Genomic DNA, 20,838 nt, shown 5'->3' on the forward strand with positions numbered 1-20,838 from the left:
CTGCATGTACTGGACAGTTTGGACTGGGCAACAATGCATATTATTTCTGCATTAGTTTATCCGAGGCTTGGTGAAATGGTAAATCTATCTTGGCTATCTATCAGTTAAGGGTTTGATAGGTGCTGGTGTGCCCTGATTGGCCTATTAATCACTGTCTTGAGCTGGGCCTTGATGGATGTGTCAAGATGGCCGCGGCCAGGTAGGGTGGATGGCATAGAGTCCCTCATAATTTGCGATGATGAATTGTTTTGGCAGGAACCAATTTGTGTGAGGAATTGAGTTCTTAATCACGGCTTCGGGTTCTCTAATTCTGACAATATGTCCCCTTTCTCCAGAAAACTAAACACATTAACCATGTAAATAAATGAGAGAGACAAGGGAATTTGGCTTGTAATCATTCTCTTTTATGGTCCAAAAAAAGTCCCTTCAAAAAGCCAAATCCACTCTTGGACAACTTCTACAGAGTCTGGGCTAACAGATTTTCCCCCTTTGCAACACCAGAAGCATACAGATGAGTTTCAAACTATACTTCTCCTTCACTGATTAAATCCATTGTATAAATCATATGAAATACTGTTAAATAAATAGAATGATTTGAAATAAATGACTTTATCTTTTCCATTACTTTCCAACCAACCCACACGTGTACCAAGCAAGCCACATACAGACAGCCCATGGACCCCCCCTCTCCGTTTTAAAGCAGTAACAAAAAATGAAATCAAATCAGCAAACTCAACATGGTGTGCTGCAGTTTCCAAGCAATAAGGGGGAGGGAGGGCAGGAGGAGCGGGTGGTGAGGCTCTGAACGAGATTTGTCCCCAATTCTGCCTCGTGGAAACTAGCGAAAGCTGGCCTCCCTCTCTGTTGTAGTGCATACTCAAACATGATATCTCTGTGAGGCATTAGGCAAACTGCTGCTTTATCTCTCCCTGGATTCTGCCTTTACTGTAGTTACATAACACGCTCAACTTCCAGCGCCATCACGTCACAGCACAACAGCAGCACAGCCTCTTAACCATTTTCTGAAGCATCAACGCAAGTGTGCCAGTGCCGAAATAGGTATATTTGATGAATAAGTATAGAGCATGTGTACAACTCCTGAGTATGTGCATTGACCAGCATCCGCTCTCTGCCCCTACTCCAACAGCATCAGAGATCTGAAAGCCCAGTTATAGTGCTCCGGTCTATTCAATGGGCCGCCAAGTCCCCCCACCCTCCACAAGTGCTCTTTCTTCAGCTGGCTATCAATGAGACTCAACAAGAACGTCCTCACCCAGCTGCTTAGAACATTTGAGGTGGGGCCACTTCCCTGGAGTGGTCCGGTAGCCATTAAAGTGCCTTTGGAGTGAGTACATTGCAAACTTTATTTTGGAAGATCGTATCACGCCGCTCTCGAGTCAGGAAGGGGAAATGTCTGTCTGGGGGCAACGCCGTCAAACATGTATATGGTGCATGCATAAATTGCATGGAGCCGACTGGACAGGAACCCAAGGTCTGCTCTTGCACTGTCCAGACCTTTGTACAGTGCTGCTTTCCTATAATATAGGAATTTGTTTTATCTTAACTTTGTGCCTTTCGGTGTTCAGTTCACCATCTTCTCATAAAACTATTCACAGTAACAGATTTCACAGGATTCAAGGCTGCTGTATGGAGTCCTATTGTTTGGACTCCTCATTTAATGAAGGAACGAAAGCTCTGACCATCTACAATCTCTGATCAATATGTGCACAATAGGTGTTATGCTGATGGGTCTTCTTTAACTTCTGGTTAAGTTACTGTCATAAATTGGAGCATCCAATTTATTTATAAAGCACTTGGTCAAATTGAAAAATGTATTTCATCCCCCCCCCCCCCCAATATCCATCAAAGATGTTGCTTTTTCGTCGCGGGCAATGTCTATTCGCACCACTCATTGGCCCTTTTTGTCTGCATCTTTCGCTTCGGTCCGTATCCAAACCAAGAGGCGTGGAAAAGCCTTGTGTGCCAGTCTCACTGATGTGCCATATGTGCAACAAAGGTGTTTGTGCAACAAAGGTGTATCAAATGGATCTGTCAGCCCATCTGTTTGCTGGGCTCCACACCGGCTCACCAGGGTCCTGCTGACCTCATACTGTTCACAGAAGAATACTTGATGAAAGGATGGTTTGAGGTTACGGTCTGAGATTGATGGAAACTTTTTTTTTTATTTGCCCGCAGAGCTGAAATCGTGACAAACACCGTTTTTCCTGAATGTCCCAGTTAAATATATTGCTGCTCTACATTTTTTCTAAAATTAGCTGCGCAACGTGTCTTTTTAATTTGTATATACACACGTAGTTAATCTCCCACATTCATTCAGTGGCGTTTACATAACCCTTGACCCCCGCATACACCGGCCTAAACTGTGTTAACCCTGAGTGAGGAAGTGGCGTCACTCTGGCAGCGTCCACCCTGTATTATCTCAGAGGCCGTTTGAAGAGCCCGGCGGAGAGGAAGGCACGCCAGCCACACAATCAACAGGGCACGGGTACAGCCTGTCCCGCATGTGTTCTCGGGCCAACTCCCTTGCATGAGAACAGCCCCCACTCCACTCCATTGCACCACCCCAATCCCCTCCAAACACCCACCCACCCCGCACACAATCAAGCGCTCCAAGATAATCGTAAGATACCGCAGCTCAGAGGCAGAGGCGGTGTTTTGCCTTGAGGTAATGTTGTGAGGGCTTGCCGGCGGCGGCGGCCATTAACTTGTTGTTTGATTTAGTGTTTTCTCACCTGCCCTCCGCCTCTGCCAGGGACTTGAGCGGACTAATTAGTGTCCGAGATTAGAGCACAAAGTTTTAGATTACATGGCTGGTCTGTGATACTCCCCACGAGTACCCCAGCTCTTTTGCCAAGTCTTTAACTGCATTTAGTCAATCACTCATGCTGTTTATAGTAAATAAATGGTGCATATGCTGTATATATATATATATATATATTTATTAATCATGCTCTTCATCCCCTGTTCTGTCGTGAAGGCCTCTTCATTTTAACTATGATTATTAAGTGGACCATTCATCTGTTGCCATTCACTGTTGCCCTCCTTATTATCTCATGCAAATATTGTTAAAGAATAACAATAATAACAATAATGTAATAAGTATTATTGTACCTGAATATAGATTCAGTGATAATTTGCATCTTCCGACTGGTTTTGCCGTGGAGGATCACGTTTAGACAATGTGCTTGCTGGACAAAAGATAATTGCTTCATTGGTCACAAACTAGTAAAGACATGTTGTGATGCACCTGTCTTAGTACCCTCACTCTGAGCAGAGGCTGCTCTAGCCTTTCTTTGCCGTCATTAATGCTCTCATCAGGGTAAAGTTACACTAATACCTGTCCTTTCCTTTCCACTGTGGTACTCACCAGCTGATTGTAAGTTTTGGCCGATCGAGTAACACCATTTGTTCTGTGTGACATCGGATCACTAGGCTACTTTTCTTTTCTTTTTCTGCATTCCAGTTTTTGGTTGCTGCTTCAGCAGCAGCAGCGTTCTCAAATTCAAGCCTTCCTTAATGCCTGCCAGAAAGGGCCTGGTGTATAATTCTGACACATTGATCGATATCCACCTCCTGCTTTCAGCGCCTTACTGTAGCTCCAAATGGAGGGACCCTCTCTATCAGCAGTCGGCGAGGAATGTAATTATGTCAATCATCAAATGCATGGAGCATGATAACGCTGTGTCTCACAGAGTTAATGGGCTGATTAACAGTCAGGCAAAAACACTGCTCCTCTGAGCTGCCTGGGGAAATGGGTGGAGGTCGGAAAAGGGCAATAATTCAATCTGAAAGGCTAGAATAAATAATGTGCCTCCTGTCTTATCACACAGACCAATGCTGGGGAACAAAGTTACATAAGCCCTCCAGTTCGAGTAGCAATATATGTGGGTCGAAGTCAGTTCACATTATTAAAAAGAGTTTTACTGAGTCCAGGTTGAGTACTGTAGGTTAAATCCAGAACTTACAGACATTGTGAACTTCATGTTCACTTCACTTCACTACAGTTGTTACCCGCGTTAAATTCAACTCAAGGGGAAGTTAATTTATACTTAAAAATAATTTCTAAATATTACTTTATTTTTTATTGTGGAGCATTTAGCAAGCAACTACAGTAGTGTCGAGAGAGCTCTTCTGGTGATTACAAATTCTGTTCAGCACAGGTCTGCTGTTAAAAATCATGAGGTTGTCTTTAAACTTTTTGTACCAGTCCTTTTCTCGCTCTCTGATTGATTGATTTTTCATTGCATAGCAGCCCAGTGAGGGAGTCTTGCTGTAGTTTTCTTTAAAGATGCTTGAGTCTCTGAATGCCTGATCACTGGTGAATCCTTAAAGCAGATGGAGTAATTACCAACAAAGGCATTCTGCCTCGCCATGAACATCATGCACACTTTCTTCTTTGTTTGGAAGAGGGCCTGGAGGGTCATATTCATCAGCCTATATGTCAGCTTTTATTGCTTTGTTTTTTATAATCAAATGCTTGCAATGATTTTTCATTTGTTACTATGTAGTTACCATGACAGCCTCACACCAAAAGAAAGAACCTACAAACTGAATTATTTTGAATCAGGCAAGTCATGTTGTCATCAATCATTTGTATATTGCAGGCAGTTTCATGAAGCAACACCATGCTGTGTGACTGGAATTATTAGACAAACTCTCATAGCCTGGAGTAGGAACAAAGGTGGAAGAGAGGCTTCCAGATGTCCGGTAGAGAGCTAGACCCTCGTATCCGGCTCCTTTGATATCTCAAGGTTTTGTCATGCTTCTCAAAGGACTTGTCTGGCTCTCATGTTTCTTGCCAGTGTGTGTACACAGCGTTTGAATGCCTGCACCCAGGGTACCATGTCTCTCGCTGCTCCTGACCGTCTGAGAGTCTTTGGTTAATAAGATTAGATCGGCGGTTTCTAATGGGAAGAGCTTCACCTTGTCAGTGATCACGGCTCGGGCCATGTAGTGTACAAGGGGGATTGTGGGCGCCATGCCACGAAAGGAGCTACCCGAGAGGATGTGGAGGGAGAGGCTCTTTATTGCGCATAATTGACTTTGGTGTTTGTGGATTTCATTTCTCCCACCAGGGGTGAACAGTCGGCCAAGCCGTCTTTGATTATATTTTTTTAGTGGTAGGCTGATTTAACAGATGTATGAAAACAACTGAAATGTTATTGAACTAATAGGGTGAGTGAAAAAACAAGCCTGATTGGGTTAGAAAAGTTTTACAGCAGAGCTTACGCAACTGCACGGATACAGTTAATCTTCAACTTTTAATGAGCTGTCTTGCCTCAGAGACAGAAATTACTGTCAATATGGAAATATCTAACAAATGAAACCTAAATGAGCAGCAGTACATGGTGAATGAAACCCAAGGTATCAATATATGTGAATACATAAAGACTTGTGATAAATGTTGCCATATAATCCTGGTTAAAAAATTACATCACTGATTCAGAGACAAAATGAACTACCGGTAACTTAGATTTTGTTACATTTGTTGGCACTACGTCTAGTTCAGTGAATTGCAGATATGGCTCTCAGTCTTCTACACCGGATAGAGTACATTTGCCTTTGTGTAACTTCTGAAAAATTTGACCCAAAATTGAACCTCTTCAAGTGCTGCCATTCTTGGTCCTATTTCTCAACTTTCCACTTTCATCATCTTAAGCACACTCATACCAACCTCACTAAGGTGTCCAATGCTTTATGTCAGCACAAATACCAGACACATCACCCTCCTCATTTATTCCCTAGTCATTCTTCAACATGGAAAAGAAAATGAAATACAAGAGTTCAAATAAGAGCTAAGTGTATTAACCTTGTAAGGTGTTTGGGTCTGTGGGACCCGTTTTCAATGTTTGCTAAAAGAAAAATTATGCTATTATTATTTCTTTAAACTCAGACTCATTTTCTGTGAAGAACATAAAAAATAACTTATTTCCAATGACTGCACACTCCCTACACATAACTATTACATATGTTGTGTTCGGGTCTACTGATCTATAGTCAGATGAATAGAGAACTGAGCTTTTCGCCAATAAACATTAAATTAAGCAATAAGCCCAGAGAAGTCTTAGGTTACAGTGGTTTTAGAACAGCTAAGGAGCGTTGTTGGGCAGAACACAATTTTAGTGATTTAGCTGTTCTAAAATCATTGTAACCTACGAACTTGAGTGGCTTATTGCTTTTCTAATACGGTTACTACATATATCTGGCAAGATTTCATAAAATAAAGGCAAAGCAACGAGAAATGTAACGTTTTATTCATAGATAATCATTCTTCCACCAAGAAATATATTTCCTCCAAGTAAATGGTTGTCAAGCAACTTCGAGACGCAGTTACTCTAACTTTTGAATCAAGTTGCAATAAGTTGTGGTAGCGCAGTAATAGAACGAAATACGGTCAAGGTGTATGTTTGTGCTGGATTTTACAACGGCATCGAACGCAATTCAGCCAATCATAGTCAAGGACCGGAACTATCCGTTTTAGCAATTGGGCTTTACTCCTCTTTACCGGGGATGCCAATAAATATGGACGTCTGTCCCAACCCTAATTACTCCTGAGTGGTAACTGAAAGCTGCCTGTCCAGACCCTTAACAGAATAGCGGTTGCCATCGCTTACATCTACAGCCACTATGTGTTGGCTGTCATCCCTCGCCCTGAGTCAAAGCCGCTGATGGGCTGATTGGACTAGACTGGCGAGGATCCGTGTGCCAAATGTGTGAGAGCTGCCAGGCTGTGTGCAATGCGTACCCTTCCCCCGGGGGACAAAACGGAAATGACAAGGCAATCTCCACTCTGTCGCCCGTCCCCACGCCAACGCGGCTGAGGTTATCCGTCCCCAAGGTTAATGGGATGGTGGCTGGTAACAAAGGGGCCAGATTGAGACAAACATGTGCCTGTTGTACTTCAGGGAGTAGGACACGGAGCAGGTGATGCACACACAACGCTGCAAGTGAGCTAAGCAGATGGCACGGGGAAAAAATACACACACACACACACACACACACACACCAACACACAAGAGAAATGCCTACTAAGCCAAAGGAACAGCTGAGCAACTTCCCCCACCTCCTCATACCCCCTCCCCCACACACACACACACATACAAACACGCACACACACACACACACACACACACACACACACACTTAGACACACTCTCTCAGCTCCATCACAAAACTCAGTAACCCCCCTGGGCTCAATTTGACCAGGTTCATCTACACTCAGTTTGGCTCCATAATTATGTCTGCCACCTGCACATGGGTAAGAGAAGAACAAAGAACACAGCTTGAACAATCCAGATGATGTTAGTCAATACCAGGGCACATAGCAGGGAACGCTGCCCTGTGGGGTTGTGTCCAGTGGTATGTCCTGCTGGGTGAGAGGGGTGAAGAAGTGGACAGACCACACTAGGGAAGCACTGTATTGGCATTTTTGCCAGTAATCGATAAGACAGTATCTTCAAAAGTCAAACTCAAATCAGTTTTGAAAAGATGGCTGGTAGCTATAGTTGAGAAACATACATCCGCTGTATCGGGTGCTCTTGGATAAGGAGGATCAGTCCAATATAAGAAAGATATTAATCCAGGCACTCACACAACGGTGACAGCAAGGAAGGGAAAACTAAGCCCTGATGCAGACCTCTGCGCTTGGTCGAAACATGTTGCCGTTTTAATAGTAGCCAGTTAAAATAAAGGCTTTTTAAATTGATCTGTATCCCTTCCTTGTTGTCACTGTTTTTGGAGTGCCTGGATTAATATCTTTCTTATATTCAAATTAGGGGTGGGCGATATGGACAAAAAATAATATCTCGATATTTTTTATGATTTTTACGATAACGATAATTAGTCGATATCCTTTTAAAAAAATGTTTTTGTTAAAGTCTGAGTTACTTTACAGCTCATTATTTATGAATAGCATCATTACAATAATAACCAATAACCTAACCTGTGACTTTTTAACCAAATCAACCAATGCATTGTCACTCTATGACACATTTCCAATTCTGCCCCCACTTGTGTGTGTGGCCATGACATGGTCTAGCCAGCTACATTAGAGAAGATGAATAGGCCTAACAGTTTCCCAAGAGAAAGTCTGAAGCTGAAGTTCCTTTCAAACCTTTACATAGGATTCACTGTAAAACTAAGAGCAGACCAACAGAGTAGCCTACATCTCAGTTATTTCCTTCTATGTTTTGTTTTAGAGCAATCACGTAGGCTAGCATTCCAAGTTACAGAATAGAAACGAATGCGTTAGCTTATGGCTAATGTATATGAGAAATCCCATAGAGATGCTAACGGTTAGCATAATCGGTAAACGTAGCTATTTAGAGCGAACTTCAATCCATTTACAAAAGAGTTACATGAGAATAGTTATTTGTTTACAACTGACTATTAAAATACTCAAAGGCTAATGTTTTCTCTCCATATAATACCGTGTAGGAAAAAATGTGACTGTCTCATCAATGCTACTTGAACAGAAGTAGCCGCATAAAATCCCAAGTAGGCTACTCTCGCTGCACAAAATAAACATAGGCTGCGTGGGACAACGTTGTGACCCACTAGTGATCACGTGACACTTGCTCTGCTGCACTTCTCCCGCATAGCCTACCTCCTGGGAATGTATGAGTCTTCAGTGCGTGATTTCGAGTGTTTTTTCCCCATAAGTAATTTAAATACTCGATAATGTAAATTTGCACATTGTTAAAACAACAATCACGATATTATCGCAGACGATATATATCGCCCACCCCTAATTCAAATCAATTTTGTTTGATTGCCAATACCAATATACAGTAATTTGCTGTGTTAGCCGCATTGTGTACAAGCAGCAGGGCAGTGTTTTATGGAAGTTAAAAAAAGCTGAAGAAACTTGTATAAACCGTGGCTAAAAGTTAAGAAATTGCAATATATATTTGTATATATATATATACGTATATATATATATATATATTATTACACAGCTCTTCATAATGCTGCAGAATGCTCCATTCACTTGAATGGACCTTCCCAGTGTCTGATATTTCTCGATAACAGACTGTTGCTAAGTATAACAGACCACTGTCAAGGAAAATGTGTTTTGTGTCTCCGCTGGCACGTCGTGGTCCTGTTCGCCCTGTCGGGACTTATTTTCCGATAATGACAGCGTTCTATAACATTACATACCGAACAGACAGGAGTGGTCTGCAGTTATGCTGCATTCCAGACAACTCATAAGTCAGAAGTGTCCTAATTGTAATCTCCCAATTTTATTCCAGACAAACTTGGAGGTCAGGAATTCTTACCTCCTACTGGGAAAAAGTACAATGGAACACCACTTGTTGTTAGAGTTCCTACTTCTGAGCTCGGGGTAAGTCAATCTACCCCAACTTCAAGGTTGGAATTGAAGTCCGACCTCCGACATCCAAGTTATCTGGAATGCAGTCTAAAACAATATGGTGGCAGGGGCATATTAATCGCCATGGTGCCATGGGTGGTCGAGGCCTCAGTCAGGCCTCTTAATTAGAATGTGAGCTTGGAGTGGAGGCTCAGGAGGGGAAAAGGAGAGGGACAGAGATCATCTTGCTTGTGTGCACATCATACAGCACATTCATTTAAAGTTCAGAATGCAAGGTTATGCTCTAGGAATGCATTCACAAATTGATTTGCTAACCCTGAAAACACAGCACAGTATTTCATGTGTTGTGCTCAGTGTGCACAGAAGCATTTAAAGGACTAGTTCAGTATTCAGAGGTTGTTCTGATTTTCAGTCAACATTTCATCTGCCTCAGTGGATCCCCCAGTCAGGCGCAGGAAAAATTGTGTCTGTGATTTATCGTGAAAATTATGAGCCATAGTTTTGGGCCGCAGATTTACAACTTACTCAAAAATAGCCCTGCTTCTCGTCAGCAGTGGAAAGAATATGAGGCTTTTCTCAGAAAGAACTTCACTTTTTGAAAAGAAGACATTTGCTAGAGGAAGCTTGAGTTTCAGAACCCAGCAGGAGATACCGTGTTGAAGTGAGTGGAGTTCACACCATCATGAATCACTTCACTTTGGGAGTACCTTGGCTATGACAGAAACAATATCTCTGAGCTTAATAATTGATAGGTCTTGGCTTAAAGGATCTTGTTGGAGGTAGAGCTAGAGGAGAGAGTGGTCAGGTGAGAGAGGTCCAGGCAGCAGCAGATAAATATGATTGGTGCTCGCAAGCACATCATCTGTCTCATGTGGCATGCGAGTCATGGTGAACTCTTGTGGTCTTCTTAATGGCCCATATGTCTGGGCCCTCAGATGAAGTGTGTCACTTGCCCACTGCAAGCGCACATTTTAGATGACATTAAAGGGATACCAGGCAAGCCTGATGCTTTTTCTCTATGAAGCTCCCCCTACCGTCTGTACGTGTCGATACGCGTGCGAGCCCTCGCTCGGTCTAAAGCTCTTTTCCTTTTCTTTGCTTCTTCCGTCAAGGGTTTTCGCTGCTTATTCGCCGGCTCTGCCATTATACACACGTTTGCAACAATCGCTAGCGTTTCATTAGCGATTGTTGGATAGGATACACCGAACTTGCAAGTGGGATATTCTTCCTACAGGCAGTAGGGGCGGGCGAGAGAGCCTTCATTCGCCCGGTAATGAGTCATTTAACCATATACCGACTTACGAAGAACATTCACATTGAGAATGTAGAATTGGTGCAGTGCTTGATATAAGTTCATTGACAAAGTACTTTTTAAAAAATTGACATGAACATGAAATTGGATTAGTTGAAAGCAAATTACATGGAGGAAGCAGATAGGCTATGAAGAAAGCAAACAAAGACAAGAATAGTGAAATGTTTACAAAATAGATATTGGCATCGACAATTTTGTAAAATATACAGACACTCAAGTCTTAATGGTGACAAAAAAAAGAATGTTCAACTCCTGCTGCCTCTCCAGTGTGATAGCCTAAGCCTGTGGAGTCTATTTCCAGAAGTGCAGGTGTTTTGGATGAACACAGGCACGGAGCATTAAGCAGGTCAATTAAACGAGCACGTCTAGCAAAACGATGCAAGACGTGAGATTTATTAAACTGATACGTTGTTCCATCTCAAGAATAATGGATACTGTGCTTTTAATGCATTCTGTTCAGACTTTGTTAGACCACCATTACCATTACATTTGCATGTAATCATTTAGCAGAAGCTTTTATCCAAAATAACTTACACAATGTGGAATAACATTTAAACTACATGGTAAAGGAGACCTTAAGTACCAATAAATAAATGTAAATGTAAATCAGGTTCCTCGGCCAAGTATAAGAAATCTGGTCTCTGCATTTATCCTATCCGTGAATTAGTGAACAGACAGAGCACACAGTGAGGTGAAGCACACACTAACCCGGAGCTGTGGGCTGCCTTGCTACAGCGGCGCTTGGGGAGCAGTGAGGGGTTAGGTGCTTTGCTCAAGGGCACTTCAGCCGTTCCTACTGGTCGGGGATCGAACCGGCAACTCTCCGGTTAATAGCCTGAAGCCCTAACCAGTAGGCTACGACTGCCCAAATACTACTAACAGAGGATGAGCATGCTTAGGGCTGCAGTTTAAGTATTTGTTAAATCTAGTCGATGCAGTAGTTAAACTTTTTCTTCCGAGGGCCAGCTCACTATGCCTGGCTCTAGGGCCAGAGACTCGGAGTATATCAGTAACCATAAATAGCTTAGCGCTGTGAACAAAGGCAGTCTACCTTAGTTGAATATTCCATTACATTTAATCTATAGGCTATTGCAATTTAATACCATTGTTATCTGTGTTTATATTGCCATCTTGCCATATCAGTGTAAAATGTAGCTCAAATGAAATAATACTAATAATAGCATTCTCAAAACTATAAGCAGGGAGTCCAAAAAGTATATTTTGAACTCTGAACTTTGCATACACAGCTCAAGTTGTGAACAAGCAATATCCTACAAATTTAAAGTTCTCAAACTATGAGTTTTATGAAATGGTGGCAGAAACATCTGAAATGACCACCATTCTAACTTTCACTCACCCGATGAGAACTTTGTGATCTCTGTATGAATATTTAAACGAGTGAATAAAAAATATAAATAATTATACCAGAAAGTTCCAGAATTATGACTTGAATAGAAGTTAGTTAGTTATTAACAATTAATTGATAAACATTTAGAATACTTTGAGCACTCATGCAGTCAGCAGAGGCCTCTTACATTGTTTGCAGGTACAGTAGGCCTACTATACATTTCATTCCGTTTTCGATGGCAAACGCGAAACAGCGCCAAAACAACCACCAGTGGACAAAAAGAGTATTACATGTGTACTATTAAGACCCGCCATAGAGAATGAATGGGGGAAATTACGGGGGTTATAGTTTGACGATGTCGTACTCCCGTGCGGGCCGGATACTATATATACCACGGACATGTTTTGGGGGGCCACCTAAAATGAGGTGGCGGGCCGTAGTTTGGGGACCACTGCAGTAGAGGGAGGGAAGAAAGGAAGTGCATGGTAAGTGCATGTTAAGTGTGTTGGGTTGTTATTGTAGATGCATAGATATTACAACGCTAGATACCGCATTGTCCGTCAAATTCTATTAGGAGGTCAACGCGGCCGCCATATTGCTGGGGGCAACACTTTACTGTCTATGGGCAACACTTGCAATCAGAGACACCTGTTTCTCCATTGGCCTCCGCTCGAGGCCCAACTCATATTGGCGTATGTGTTGGGACGGCAGTGCCAGCCATATGTGTAGAAGTGGCAGGGGCAGGCGTATGTGTAGAAGTGGCCTGATTTTTCTTATTGAATAGTGCAAAGCACTATTCAATAAGAGTCGCATCGACTACTAGGTAACTGAAGTGACATGGTTTCCTTTCAGTGCATGAGGATATTATCTATAGGCAGAGATATAATGAAGAGCGCTGTGAGTGAGAAAGCTATTCAAACATGTTTCGCTCAATAGACCTGTCTGCCTTCTCAATAAACGAGGTTAGGCAGATTGTAAGACTTTTAAAGGAAGCCGCATCATTAACGCCTTCGCAGTGAAAGGAAACCTGACCTTAATCTGTCAGAATCAAAAGAAACTTTACCCCCCTATCCCTCGAGTGCTCAACTCTGGGCCTGGCCATTTAAAGACTGGATTTCACCAGAGCCAAGGTCCTAATGAGTTCAGATGGGTATTAATCAATAAGCCAAGGCTAGTTAGGGAGAACTAATATACTTAGCATGTTACGTTTTCTTTATCGTGTGCAATTGCTGTGTAGTTTTTTGTGATACATGTTGCATTGGTCTCTTGTTTTTCTAGATGCATTGAAATATGAAACAAACTGGAAGTAGGTCTAAGGCTTGGATAGTCTGTAGAGAATGACTGGACTTTAATTGCCTTACCCAGTAAGCCTTTTAGAGCACTGGCATTGCCCAAAACAATGCTTGACATTTTTATGTCTCAGTGTGTTTTTTCATTGTGTCTCACTGTTTGATATCCTTGAGAATGTATGATGAGGTTCAGTAACTTTTTTCACATTAATTTTCCTGTTAAGTTAAAACAAAGTCTTTTTTTCTTTGAAATGTGAATGCAAGGACAATCTGCACTACAATAACTGGTCTGCACACTGACTAAGAAAAACAGGAGAAATCATCAAAAAAATGGAATACTAATACTACTACTAAAGAGAGGAGGCAGCTTCCCTCATTACTGATGACTAAATTACAGTGGGACAACGTTACCTCTGATATTTTCCCTCTGAATATCTCTTATTCTGAGAGTCCTGTTACCATGGTAATAACATGATGGCAAGCGAAAGAGGAAAGACTGTATGTGTGTGTTAAGCACAGCCCCAGTTCAGCGCCCCGTCATTAGCGTTGACATTCAGGTGGGATGAATCAGTCATGCCTTTGCCTACTTTGCTTGCTCCCTCTTGAACACTCTGATTAGTGTTACTAGTTGATGGCTGTTTTTACAAACTGCTTATGTGGGTTTTTTTGTCAGCTCTTTCCACTGTGTGAACCTGATTACTGGATGTTTCTTATTCTGCCCCTTTATGGTCTGATGTCCTCCCCTGATAAAGGCGGAATGATTCAGATAATGATTAGCATTAGTATTGGAATAAAATGCTTGAACTGTTTGTCTCTGAGCCTGCGAAGAGCCTCAGCAAACACCACAGCAGATACCGAAATCATTTGCATGAAACTCGGCAGAGAGGAATCTTCGGAAGAACATTGAAGTTGTTGTTTGACAAAAAGCATGTCTCCATTCCCTCCTCCACCCTTTGTTGATTCAGGTGCCAGTGGTTTCAGCCCTGATCTTTCGTAACTCAGTTTCAATGGGTAAGGTATAGTTGGATTGATAGGGGTAGGAGTAGAGGCAACTGATGCTATTGGTATTGAGCCTTAGTATTGATGAGAGGTGTTTGTGCTGTGTTCTCCTCTATGCAGGGAGCCACGGGCCAGGGCGCTGGGCCTTGTCCTACCCTGAGTGTGCTGAGGAGAACCAGTCGCCGGTGGACATCTCCGACAAGGACGTGCGCGTCTCCAACGAGTGCCAGGAGCTCACGCTGGAAGGGTTCGGAATACCGTCCTCCAACAAGACCTCCATGAAGAACACAGGAAAGACCGGTCAGCATCATCCCGGGGGATGGGAGAGGTGGGGGATGGTGGGGGATAAAAATGCACTGGCCTTGGCAACAAAGATGATTGTTAACCCTGACAGTCTATCATTACTCTACACACAGGGCAGCAGTCGTCGTCTTATGAATGTTTGATTGCGTTCTGATAAGCCAAACAACTGTGGGGTTGCGAGTGCTTAAAAGTTAATCCCAATCAATATTAAAACAGGCCATCCTGTCTGTCAGAAACTGCTCCAGTTTGTTTACACTCACGCCTAATCACATCGGAGATCTTCTCCCGGGTAGGCACCAGCCCACTGGCTCTGACCAAGGGCACAGACAGATCTGAGCCAATGCCATCGATCCAGGATTTGACTTTTACACAAACTGATTTGTCCCATGCTGTGATCCAAAGTCTCTGGCTATTCTGACACAAGATCTCAGAATAGAGATAGACACTCCCACATTGAACAAACATTGAGAGAGAAAAAAACATATCTGCCATGATGATGCCATGAATATTTATCATTTTAGTTGTGATAAAACATTCACTGGTGATTAGATAGCGACTGCAACTGCTCGGGCCTGATATAGTGTGACTGGTGTGGATGCCGAGGTGTTGTCGTTTGTGTGCCGTGTACAGTGAGCTCAGACAAGCCCTGTAAATCCCTGGTGCTTTATATCTCTGTCTCTCTCCCCCTCTCTCTCTCCCTCTCTCCCCCCCTCTCTCTCTCTCTCTCTCTCTCTCCTTACTGCGCTCTGAGCTGTGGTGGCCTATGTAGGCCCCAGAGCCCCTGCCAGGGGCAGATATATCTCTGACTCCCCACAGGCTCCTGCTCAGTCCTGCTCCCCTTCCCTGCTTCCTCGTATTTGTCACGGCTCCTTTAAACATGTGTCACCTCTTCGCCAGCTCCTCTCTAGCTCTTAAGCTGGTCGAAATTGTTTATTTCTGCGTCATCCATTCGCAGCGTCAGGCCTGAGGTCAGAATATCCTGTCTACTTTGACAATCTTGGTGAAACATCCTGTCACCAACACTCAATCAGTGGCTGGCCTCAACTCTGTTAAAATGGCAGCTCTGAAAATATAAGGGGGGTTGTCAGCTTATGGTGTCTACATGTTATCTTCAGGTGGAGGTGGGGGGTGTGAGGAATAGAGACATTTTAGGGCCCCAAAACATTGCAGCATGTGGATAAATATGCCCATGAATCTGAGCGGCAGAGACTCACAGACGCTGTCAGGGAGAGTCTGGTAAAGTAGGAGATGTGAGACGTAGCCTGGAGCTGTGTCAGTCTGGCCTAGGCTGCTGCGTGTCTCAGAAGATGCCACGGCAGGAGCTGTGTCCAGAAAGTGGTACTCTCATATTACACTAGCCCTGCCCTCGTATTAATGTGCTCTGTCCACACCACACTGCGCATACACAGACAGGGTTTTTTTTTTTTTTTTGTGCGGAATACGGTGAGTCTGAAGCCAGTTCTGAACTTGCGTCAACGTGAAGTGTCTGATCTCAGACACTGCTTTTTTGCCTAATTGGAGTGGGGAAATAAATCTGAAGAGAGCGACGTCAGAGTGCTTTTTGAAATGGCACTCTTTCTTGACTGCCCCCTGCCAGCGCATACATTTTTTTTAGCAGGACCAATAATTTTGATGTGCCAAAATTTGTCTCATGAAAATGCTGCATTATAAATTGTTGGGGTCCATTTAAACGGCAGTCAGTGTGACAGAGTGTATTTTTGAAGGCCTGGCAGTGTAATTAAAACTCTGAAGTCCGGGGTAAACTTTTTGAACATGGCTTAAAGCATTTTGTTCGTCAGGCTTATAATTTTTTACAGGGAGTTTAGAGGAAAGTATGAAAGTGTGTTCTTGTGCTGCCCCTTTCATATTTCAACAGCAAATTTAAAGTTACCACACCAGGGGAGGATGCCAGGCGAATTAGACTACTTATAATGAGGTTGAAATGGCAAAGTGTCTAAAAGAAGGTCTCTTACAAAAGAATATTCAGTAATAGGCTAGTTAATACTCACAATTTCACCTTCCTGGACTATTATGGTACAATTACATATACAGTACTTTTTTATTGTGCTATATTCAATAATAGGTTGTAAATATTCAATAATAGGTTAGTCAACACTCATAATTTTTCCTTCATCCTGGATTAGTATGGTTTGGTATGGTATGGCAATTATATGTTGTGCCAGATACCACTGTTGAGCCTTCTGGAGGTGTCATGAGCCTAATGCAATGAAACACTGCTGAAGGAAGGTGCCTGTTTAATAACCCCAGTGAAATGCTCTCGAAGGTTGTTCTGTTGGTCATGTTATTTGCCCACAAAGGTTGATTTGTTAGTGATTTTGTTTTTGATAGTAAATAGGCTTGTTTGTTGATTGGTCACTGTGTGAAATTCCCTACCTATAGCACTAGGATTTTTTTCATTTCTCCTGTGTATATTTGAAAAAATAACTCTATATTGCGCTCCTGTTCTCATTTGGCCACTCTAGTTTCCATCCTGCTGAGGAATGACTACTTTGTGAGGGGTGCAGGACTGCCTGGACGTTTCAAAGCCGAGAGGATGGAGTTCCACTGGGGCCACAGCAACGGCTCGGCGGGATCTGAACACAGCATCAACGGCCGCAAGTTCCCTGTGGAGGTATGAGAGAGAGAGCTGGCCTTGTAGCCTACACTGTGGAACATACAGAGAATTTGTATTCTAAACACAAACATGTAAAAGACCAAACGTTTCAGAGATTTGTGGACGTGTGCATACTGAGACATTGACACATTATACTCTCAGGTATTTGAATATTTCTGAAATCTGTAGCCTTTCCTTCAGGCTTCAGGTTTTGTATGTGTGTCGAGGCTGGTGGGGGCGATTAATTTTGTTTCTGCATACTTGTTGTCATCCTATTCATTAAACTGTAAGAAGAAAAGTAATAAATAAGTATAAGCCAGTATAAGCCTCATATCAATGCGGAGAAATCCTGCACTGGTTCGCACGTGTTCTCAGCCCTTTCATTACCCACAAACGAATGAGACGCTTGGTGTGGTTATTGAAGAGACTACAGCCAAAGCAATTAAAGCAAATAAAGCCGGCGTAAAGAAGCCTCAGCAATTGGCTAATATGGTTAAAAGCTAATGACGAATGGCTAACGTTCCTCCGCCTGTACACATGGAGAACAAATGAACACAATTAAAGCATTGAATAAAGAAATTTCAAAGAGAGAAATTGATGAGCTTTGTAAGGGGCACTTTGCTTTGTGACGGATTCAAGCGTTAACGGAATTATTCACTGAGACTTCCCCCCTCCCCCCTCTCTCTCTCTCTCTCTCTCTCTCTCTTGCAGTCTACTAATTCTCTTGATGCTATAGCCTCGCATGCTTTACATGCCACCTGAAAATGTTTAGGATGTGACTGTTTTTAAACAGGTGCCCTTAAAATCTGTAATATTATATTCTGTGTGAAATAGAAAATATTGGCTGGCCATTTCTGTTTTGGTGCAGAGACGTGTCAGACAGGTGTTGCAGGGGGCTGAGTGTTCAGTGCAGTTCTCACTATAGTTTCTTGACTGTCAAATGAGAATATTTATTTTCTCACTGCAAAATAATCAGCCACTTTAAATGCATCATTACACTGACATGAAACACTATATGGTAAATGGATGATTTATTTCACCTCAGTATAGGCATACAGTGCCTTCACAGGAGCTTCACCTCACTGAATTAACATTCTTACAGATGAAGTTAAACACACTCTTTTAAATGAATATTATAGAGACATAATATTCTCCACACAGGAGATAGCCTTAAGTGTGTTCACAGCACTCCTGTGCTTTGAACGTGGCCCATCGTAATGGAAAAACTGATGCATCGAGGTGCCCGGTCAGACGATATTTTCAGTGCAGCACATTTGGTGTGAACCATTTTTGTTTTTGAGTGGCTCACAAAAAAATACTCACTACCTTTTTTTCCTGAGGGAATAACCATGAATGGACTGAGAGGACTGAATGTCTATCAGGAAGTAAGCTTAAAAGTTCCACAGAGAAATGCTTTCAGGCTGAAAGGAGAGCAGTTAGGATTCACAAGTATATGAGGGATGAATTGTTCTTGTCATTACAGTTCTTGACAGTAAGCAAGCAAGCTAGCTATGGCAGGCATAGTAGTAGTATTAGTAGTAGTAGTAGTAGTAGTAGTAGTAGTAGGCTAGTAGTAGTAATGGGTAGGCAAAAAAAGTCAATGTTCTTCAAACTTGGACACAACCATGCAAAAGGCAAATCAACCAGTTCTGAGCTAATTTGACAGACAGGCCATTTTGGTGGCATCTTATTGGTCCCAGTGTAGGCTTTGCATGAAGGCTACATGTGGCTATATGTGGTGGTAGAGGCCAGTGGCTGTGGGGAGACGCAGGCTGAGAGTCTCATCCTCTTCTCCATGGTCCTCATTAGAGGATGCCTCCACCCTAAGCACCCCCCCCCCCGCCCAAACCCCACCCATAGCGCCCCCATACTGCCATACCCCATCAGCCCACTCCTGTTATGTGCGGCTTGTTAGGCAACTGACGTGTATTTGTGTATGTATGTGCTTGTGTGTATGTTAATGTGTGTGTGTGTGTGTGTGTGTGTGTGTGTGTGTGTGTGTGTGTGTGTGTGTGTGTGTGTGTTGTATATGTATGCAATTGAATGACTGTGTGTGTGTGTGTGTGTGTGTGTGTGTGTGTGTGTGTGTGTGTGTGTGTGTGTGTGAGGTGAGGCGGCGAAGACTCCGCCAATTACCTCAGCAGTCCTCATTCTGAGGCACACATGGCCCAGTGGCCACTCATCAGATTAAAGGAACGTGGCGAAAAACGCAACAACAATGGCAGCGTGTGTGTGTCAGCATCAGTGCTATCTGCCTGTAAGAGCTCCTATAATTGGGTCAGTCTTAAGGATAGAGTTGGATGTTGGCTCGCTTGTGGTGGCTGAAAACACATAGCAAATCCCACAACAGCCAATCTCTGCATGACAAGCGGAATGAGACTAAAGAAATTATTTGAGTGGAGGCGGGGGGGCTGGAGGGAAAGTAATGATAAAGAATGAAACAGTTTATGAGCTTGTTTTTTTTTTTCTTCAGTGTGGCATGGATGTAATTCTCGTGTGTATGTGTCTTGCCGTGCATCAGGGGAAATGTGCTAAGCTGCACGAACACATTGTGTATAATGCTTGATTTGGAGGCTTTGGTTCAGACTAGGACGGCACATCCCTAAATCCCTTTGCACAGAGAAAGTATAATCCCTTATTTTCATGAATGTTAAAAAACCACAAGCTGTGGGGTGGGCTGAAGACATGTGCGAGACATTGTATTTAAATATACTTTGCATGTGTGCTGCGGCACCTATGAACATGTATGTGTGTGTGTGAGTGTTTGTGTGTGTGTGTGTGTGTGTGTGTGTGTGTGTGTTTTATGGAGCTTGTGTGTGTGTGAGTGCATGTGTCTGTGTGTGTGTGCGCATGTGTGTGAAAGTACCTGGGTGTGTGGTTGTGAAGCATGCAAGTGCAAAATCTCATTGACCCCTCCTGTGAACCCACAGACTTGCCTCTGTGGATTCATGGCAACAGCGGTAATTTGTTGAAGCTCTCACCCAATACTGGTGCTGTACACAGCAGATACCCAGCAAGCGTGTCTGCCTGCTATCCCTAGCCTTCCTGTAAAGCACTGCAGCACTGCCTTTAGACCGCATTCGCATTTAGTGTCCTGTTCCAAGTGACGGGAACAATCTTTGAAAGACATATGTTTGCCTGTCGCCTGTATTGGAACGTGACCCAGACAGTTTTCTCATCTCTCTTTCTCTCTCTCTCTCTCTCTTTCTCTTTCTCTCTCTATCCACTCTTTCCACTCTCTCTCTCTCTTCCTCTACATATGGGACATTCTGAGCCTGATCTGAAAAAAATCTCTCCTCTTTTTTCACTCGCAGATGCAGATTTACTTGTACAACCCTGACGACTTCGACAGCCTGAGTGCGGCCATCCAGGAGAAGCGGATCATAGCTGCCATGTCGGTGTTCCTTCAGGTACGAGCCGTCACGCAGTTGAGTGCTTATTTTGATGTGAAGATGTAATCGGCATTTTTGCGCAGAATATTGTGGCGTCATTGAAAAAGAAAAAGGAAATGATGTTCAGTGAGGCTGAATGTATGTGCAACACAATCAATTCAATTCAGCTATTTTCTCAGTTAGTTCCTTGGGTTGTGTAGGCCCAATGTTTGTTTTGAGACAGTGTCTT

General features: G+C 43.0%; 1 protein-coding gene across 1 annotated transcript in view; it reads left to right on the top strand.

Moving 5' to 3' along the window:
* The window catches only part of ca16b (carbonic anhydrase XVI b), a 71,433-nt gene that overhangs the window by 18,831 nt on the left and 31,764 nt on the right, over positions 1–20,838 (top strand). Inside the window, exons 3-5 of the mRNA XM_076268286.1 lie at positions 14,421–14,600; positions 17,087–17,235; positions 20,532–20,627. Of these exons, the coding sequence (XP_076124401.1) occupies positions 14,421–14,600; positions 17,087–17,235; positions 20,532–20,627 (425 nt within the window). The remainder of the gene's footprint in view (positions 1–14,420; positions 14,601–17,086; positions 17,236–20,531; positions 20,628–20,838) is intronic.

Source organism: Alosa pseudoharengus, unplaced genomic scaffold, assembly GCF_046254945.1.
Source record: "Alosa pseudoharengus isolate Yale_2024_CS ecotype anadromous, Long Island Sound unplaced genomic scaffold, YU_APseudo_1.1 YU_APseudo_1.1_scf_5, whole genome shotgun sequence".
NCBI classification, from domain to species: domain Eukaryota; kingdom Metazoa; phylum Chordata; class Actinopteri; order Clupeiformes; family Clupeidae; genus Alosa; species Alosa pseudoharengus.